The sequence below is a fragment of the Panthera onca genome, chromosome A1 (assembly GCF_046562875.1).
Source record: "Panthera onca isolate mPanOnc1 chromosome A1, mPanOnc1 haplotype 2, whole genome shotgun sequence".
Taxonomy (NCBI): Eukaryota; Metazoa; Chordata; class Mammalia; order Carnivora; family Felidae; genus Panthera; species Panthera onca.
Genome location: NC_138339.1, coordinates 134,217,206 through 134,224,392, shown reverse-complemented (window position 1 = coordinate 134,224,392; position 7,187 = coordinate 134,217,206). Strand labels below are relative to the sequence as shown.

At 44.6% G+C, this 7,187-nt stretch overlaps 1 protein-coding gene across 3 annotated transcripts in view; it reads left to right on the top strand.

The window, feature by feature from the left end:
* Positions 1–224: 224 nt before the first annotated feature.
* Positions 225–7,187, top strand: part of PRRC1 (proline rich coiled-coil 1) — a 36,849-nt gene continuing 29,886 nt past the window's right edge. The window contains exons 1-3 of one of the 3 annotated variants that reach the window (XM_060637894.2): positions 225–371; positions 5,375–5,497; positions 6,143–6,526. In XM_060637894.2, the coding sequence (XP_060493877.1) occupies positions 5,395–5,497; positions 6,143–6,526 (487 nt within the window). In that variant the 5' untranslated portion in view covers positions 225–371; positions 5,375–5,394. Of the gene's footprint in view, positions 372–407; positions 579–883; positions 1,012–5,374; positions 5,498–6,142; positions 6,527–7,187 lie in introns of those variants that run through there. The other 2 variants (XM_060637895.3, XM_060637896.3) reach the window with 2 other exon arrangements.

Here is a 7,187-nt window from a genome sequence, read left to right as displayed (position 1 = left end):
TGTGGAGTGGAAAGCATGACCGTGCTACAGAAGAACGTTTCTGGGGGGAATGCGCCGAGACCCCGCCAGCAGCAGCACCTTAGGTCGGAGGTACTCAGACGGGTTTGACTAGCGTCCTCGGGCTGGGCGGGCGGGGGGCGGGGCGGGGCGAGGAGAGACCCGGCTCCCAGCGGACGGGGCGGGGCGACGCGCGGTCGACGTGGCAGCCGCAGGGGCGTGCGCCTCCGGTGGCCATCTTGGAGGCGGGGACGCGCGGCGCTGAGCTCCTGCCGGCGTCTTCGTGGTCTTCTCCGAGCTTTACTCTTAGCACCCCGAACTCCACGTCCCGCGCTTTTCAACTGCCACGCAGACGCTCTGTCGGCCCCCCCCAGGTGAGCGTCAGCCTGGTAGCGACGCGGGTGCTTGCGGGCGGCGGGATGGGATGCGGGCGCCTACGGGCGCAGTCCCTGCCGGGTGGGCGGGCCGGCCGGCGCCCGGAGATGGTTAGGGTCGCGTCGGAGCCCTGCTGTCGTGGAGTCCGGGCGTAAACTGTGCGAGTGTGCTTCGCCAGGCCAGCAGTCCCTGCCGCGCTCAGCCCTGTGAGTGCGGGTTGTGGGTCTTGTGCCGGCCCTGCGCTCCGGGGCGCCGACCCAGACTGGCGCCCCTGGCCGTTTGGCTCCGCCTTCCAGAGCGCTGAATGTGGGAGCGGGACCGGCGGCAGGCGCCCGCTGACCTTAGGCCGGCCCAGCCCAGCCTGGAGACGTGGCAGAGCCTGCGGGGAGGCCGCTGCCTCCAGGAACAGGATTTCGGCAGCTTCGGCCTTCTCTCGGCTCTGGGGTGCACACCCCGGGCCCGCCCTTGGGAAGTAGCTTGTTTTCCCTAGGTTTCTCCAGTCGGACCGAGCCCCTTTCCAGAGGGTGTTTGCCTTCTGCTGTCTCTTTGTTTCTCCCTGGAGCCAAGTCTTTAGGCAAGTTTGCAGGAAAGCTCCTCTTCTAGATTGGCCGAGTGATATATCCATTTCTGCATTTCAAAGTAGGTACTTTGAGAGAAACCGTGTACATTCCCGCGAAAGTGACACATTTTGGCATTCCAGCCTTTCTCCTGTACGGCCATTATTTCATTCACTTAACGTTTATGGAAGTTTATTTTGGCCTCACAACTGAGAATGCAAAGGCAAAACTCACATCCTGCTTTGGCACTGTTTTGTCTGTTAGTGGAGACCGTCTTTTGTGCTAGTAAAACATCAGTAATGGCTTTTAATGCTTTTATCATCAAAGCTGCATTATTCCATTTCTTTTATTGTATTCTAATAAGTAGGCATTCACTTTTTAACAGAAAACTCTGATGGGAAGCAAATTGGAAGAGGAGGGTCTGGCCAAAGCCTGAGGGCTCAATTTTTCTAAGCCATTTTCATCACTTTCTTTAATGTTAATACATTAATAATACTTCTTACGCTGAGACTTCTGCACTAAAACCTTTATCAACTTTGACATTTCACTGTTGTCACGATAGCTTTTCTTTAGAAGGGTTCATGTTTATGCACACAGCATTTATCCAGTATTGTCATTAAGCTGTTTCTTAAATAGGGTATCTTTTAAAGACTGAAAAAAATTGACCTTTTGTTGCAGGTTATAGATTGTTTTCATTGCATAGGTCATTTTGCCAACACATTCGTTAGTTTTATGGATCAAGATTATCTTTAAACCTGACTTCCACCAGCCAGTGTAAGCATTTGGCAGCACCTGTAGGAGGAGACTGAATGACCAACAGAAAATGGGGAGATGAAAAGAGGTAGCTTTCGCAAGGAGTCATAAAGTCCCCAGAAGGCCATTTGTGTTCGAGTTTATTGCCCTTAGGTGTATAGGTACTGAATGAAAGGATTTTGCCTCCCTGATCCCCGTTCCTTCTTAATGACATAGATGTTTCCTGTAGGTTCACAACCATACTTTTTGAAAGTGTGTATTTCTGTCTCACTTTCTACTCATTGTGGTTGAAATTGCCTTCTAGCCCCACTCTGCATGGAAATCGCTGTCACTGTGTTCATATCTTAGTTTGGGCAAGCCATTGAATTTTTCAGACATCAGTCATCGTATTTGGCATTTCCGCAGCATTTGATATTGCTGCCTGTTCCCACCTTGAAACTCTTCTTTAGCTTTTGGACACTATGGTCTCCTGGTTTTCTTCTTTTTGGTCGTCTCCCTCTTCTCAGTAAGCTCATCTTCTTTCTGCCAGACTATTTTTCAAGGATTGACAGGGTCATCTTCTCTTTTCACGGTATTCTCTTAGGTAACCTCATTCCAGAACATGACTTTAGAGGCTATCAGTAAACTGAAGACATCCCCACCCCCACTTACTTTGAAACCGCAGAGCAAGTCACATGTCTCTATTTGGGTGTTTCAAGGAGCTGAAACTCGACGTGTCCAGTATTAAAGACTGCACAATGCCCCCTTCCCAAGAAAGAAGACGTCATACAAATACCTTGACCTCTTCCTGTATCCCTGTCTTCGTGAATGGTGTAGACATCTGTGCAGTTGTGCAAGTCATGCCTCTTCCTGCCACTGCCCCATATCCAGTTCTTCAGTCGACCCACTCTCCTCCATCTCCCGTATCATCACATGTGTCTAGGCCAGAGCTTCTCACCTTTGGCACTTTTGCAATTTGGGGATGGATAATTCTTTCTTGTGAGGGCTGTCTTGTGCATTGTAGGATCTTTAGTGGTATCTCTAGCTTTGACCTACTAGATGATAGTAGTCCCTCTAGTTCTGACAACCACAAAGGTCTTCAGACGTTGGCAAATGACTGTGAGAGGCAGGATTATCCTCTTTTCCTCCTGCACGTGAGAGCCACTTGTCTAGAGTGTTACCAGTTTTATATGAACCACTTCTATCCTTCTTAATAGTCTCTCTGCATTTACTCTGACTGTCCCCTGTCCCTGTCTGCATACTGTGGTCAAAGGAATGTTTTCATACTTAGGACACAAATATGAATCGGCAAAAGCTGGAATTAGCTTTAAATACATCCTTCAGCAGACCAGTAGCTAAACTGTGGCACATCTATAAAATGGAATACTGTTCAGCAGTTAAAAAAACCTACCTAGTGATAGAGCCAACAACTTGGATAGATCTCCAGAGCATTATGCTGAGTAAAAAAAAAAAAAAAAAAAAAAAAAGGGGCTGATCTCAAAATGTATGCTGTATGATTCTATTTAGGTAACATTTCATGAAATGAGAAAATGATAGAGAACAGTCGGTTGCCACGGCTTATGGTTAGTGGGTGGATGCGACAAAGGAACACTCTGAGGGAGTTTCTTTAGGGTAATAGAACAGTTCTGTAACCTGATTGTGGTGTTGGTTACATGAGTCTTTGCAGATGATGAAACTTCATAGAACTACACACACAAACATACACACAGGTGAAAATGCAAATAAAATCTATAGTTATTAGTATTGAACCAATGTTAATTTTCTGGGTTTAATCACTGTACCACAGTTAGGATGCTGTTGCTGGAGAAGCTGAGTGTAGGGTAGTCCAAGAACTCTGGTCTATTTTGCATCTTTCTTTGAATCTAATTAAAAAAAATTTTTTTAAGGCTTATTCATTTTTGAGAGAGAGAGAGGGAGACACAGAATTCAAAGCAGATCCAGGCTCTGAGCTGTGACCACAGAGCCCAGTGTGGGGCTCGAACCCACAAGCCTTGTGGTCATGACCTGAGCCGAAGTTGCCGATTAACCTCTGGAGCCACCCAGGTGCCTCTAAAACTTCTTTTAAAAAGTTAAAACAGAAGACAGAGATTTCATCTCCAGCTTGAATGCTGTACGATGATTTTCTGTTCTTAAAAACCCCAACTCCTTGACCTGGTGTATAAGGTTCACCCCGGTGTGGGCTGTTGCCTGTGTCTCCAGTCTTCATTCTTCTTTTCTGTTCGGTGCACATGGATTTTCTTGAACTTGTCTTGTCCCCCTCCCTTACAGGGCTTGTTTACCTCCTGTATTTTCACTTTGTCTGGAATCTGCTCTCCTTAGTTCTTTTCCCTTGCTTAATTCTATATATCTTTCAGATCTCTGCTTATATGTGATTGTCTTTCCTCCCTTTCAACTCAGAATCATATTCCTCTCAAGACTGTGTTTTTACCCATGGAGCACATAATTCAGTTCATTGCACATGGGTGGTATTATTTTATTGTCTCTCCTACTGGACTGTATGTATCCTGTTTGTTTCTGCATACATTGTATGTCCACAGGCACCAGTACAATGCTTGGCAAACAGTTGACTTTCACTGAGTATTTGTTAAATGAATAGAAACATCAAAAGCAAATTCTGAAGTTTTATTTGGAAGTTTTGATTTTATATTTGAGACAAGCTTGGAAATTTGTCATTTTTAAGGACGTTTTCCCATATTTTGTACTTCATTATTGTCTTAGGACCTGCTTTTAAAAAAAAAAAAAAATTAATGTTTATTTATTTTTGAGAGACAGAGAGAGACAGAGTGTGAGCAGGGGAGGGGCAGAGAGAGAGAGAGAGAAAGACACAGAACCTGAAGAGGCTCCAGGCTCTGAGCTGTCAGCACAGAACCCGACGCGGGGCTCAAACTCACAAGCCGTGAGATCATGACCTGAGCCGAAGCCGGACAGCCTAACTGCCTGAGCCACCCAGGCGCCCCAGACCTGCTCTTTAGTTACTGTATAACATTTTTGCTGAAGTTAATGTTTCCAGTACGTGAAACATATCATTTCACAGTTACTAAAGATGCCCTAAGATGTGAACTAGAGATACTGGGAATGGAGCACATTTCAGTTTTATTTTCATGTTAACAGAAATAGCCCACATAATACATTATGGGGAGAGAAGTAATGTTAAGAATATTTAATAATAGGAGCACCTGGGTGGCTCAGTCGGTTAAGTGTCCAACTCTCGATTTCAGCTCAGGTCATGATCTCAGGGTAGTGGGAATGAGCCCTGTGTCAGGCTCCAGGCTAGGTGTGAGCCTGCTTAAGATTCTGTCCCCTCCCCCTCAAAAAATACTGAGTAATACTTAATGCTTAAAAAATTCATTTTTAATTTAAATGTAACAGTGACTGGAATCTAGATATAAGACTTACATACATTCATGTGATAGAGAATTAGTAATTTACTGTTTGAAGTTTTTGGGTAGTTAACATCAAATTATTTCCTAATTACAAAGTATAGTATATGAAAATGTCCCATATTATCTGAATGTTAAACATAAGCACAGACTGTTTTCCTAGGAATTTTGACAGATCCTTTATGTAGAAATAAATGGCATTATAAGTAGCAAACACAGATCTCTGTCTCTTGATGATTATTTTCTAAAATTATTCTCTAGAAGTACACTTGATTACAGTGTAATATTTACTACAATTTTATATCTTTACAGTAAACCATAACTGAAGAAAAATGATGGAAGAGAGCGGAATAGAGACCACCCCGCCCGGGACTCCTCCTCCACATCCTGCAGGACCAGCCGCGGCTGCTGTGTCTTCAACCCCCCTTCCTTCAGGTACATGAAGCTGTCGAGTGTCTAGTGTGTCTGGAGGGCGGTGAAGACACTTAACTTTTCTCAGAGTCAATTAGAAGACTACATGTTTACAACTCTTGTGATCTTTGCCAGGATGAAAGGAAGGAGCCTTTCTTATTTAAGCCCGCAGGTAGAAAATGTTATGTTTTGCTTTGGGTCAAGTTTTGTTCTTTGTATTTATACTGACTATATTAAACCATCTTCTTATGATTAAAAATATCCTAAGAAGCACGTATTGGTTTTGTCTCATGTTCTGTGGGTTTGATGATTAACTTTCTGGCCAAAATTTTTGAGCCAGTATGTAGGTTTTTATGCTGAAGTTAGCAGTGGTGAAAAACAGCTCTATTTTATTAAAAATACATCCAAAATGAATGAAAACACAAAGATCTGCTTATGAATGGGACTGTAACTTAATTATATATGGCTGCCTCTTTTACGTAAGGGAGCTGAAAGTCATTTGCACTGAGTCGTATTTGTTGTGTAATTCAAATTGTACATTTTAAATACTCACTTATGGCTTGTTAATGTGTTAGATTTTGCAAGAAAAATGTGATAAGATACTTTGAAAATCAAGCGAAAGCATTTTCAGTCTTCTGTTTTTTTTCCCCTCCCCACCTGTTTTTTTAGCTGCAACCGGTTCTTTTTCTTCTCCAAATGTGTCCTCCATACAACCCTTGCCGCCGCACGTGTATGCCACCCCCCAGCCGCCCGTCCCTCCCGTGAGGCCCTCTGCACCCTTGGTGCCGCCTTCACCCGTCCCTTCTGTCCCAGCGCTTGCTGCCTCCGTGCCACCTCCGGGTTCGCCAGCACCTGCTGCCACCTTCACTAGCCCTCCTCTGTCCCACTTCCCTCCTCCATCTTCTGCCCCAAACACGCTCTTATCTGCACCCTCTTCTGGTCCTCCCACATCGGGGTTTTCTGTTGGGGCGGCTTATGACATTACAAGGGGACATGCGGGAAGAGCTCCCCAGACACCCCTGATGCCGTCGTTCTCTGCACCTCCCGTCACAGGTAATCCTCTCTTACTGATACTTTGAATTAAATGGCTGTAGGTAATGTTTAAGTGTGTGGTTGTTGTTTTTTAATAACTGTTCTATTGAGAAATAACTTACATACCATATAATTCACCCCTTTAAAATATACAATTCAGTGGTTGTCAGAGTTTTTACTGAGTCCTGCAACCATCGCCATCATCAGTTTTAGAACCTTTTAATCACACCGCCCCCCCCGCCCCCCCGAAAAGAAGCCCCATTGCTATTAGCAGTCACTCCTGACTTGCTCCCAACATTCACAGCCCGAAGGAAGCATTCATCTGCCTTCTGTCTCTACGAATTTGCCTATTTTGGACATTTCATATAAATAGAATCATGCAGTGTGTGGCTTTTGTGACAGGATTCTTTCACTTAGCATATGTAGCATGTTTCTGTACTCTGTTGTTTGTCGTATGGATATTCCTTCCACATTTTATTTCATCAGTTGATGAACTTTGTTTTGTTTCTACTTTTTGGTGTTACGCATACTGCTTTTATGAACATTGGTGTACAGGTTTTCATGAGGACATGTTTTCATGTCTCTTGGGTATATACCTAGGCACGGGATTGCTGGCTTTGAGAAGATGCTAGACTTTTCCAAAGCAGTTGTACCATTTCACTTTCTCCTCAGCACTGTCTCT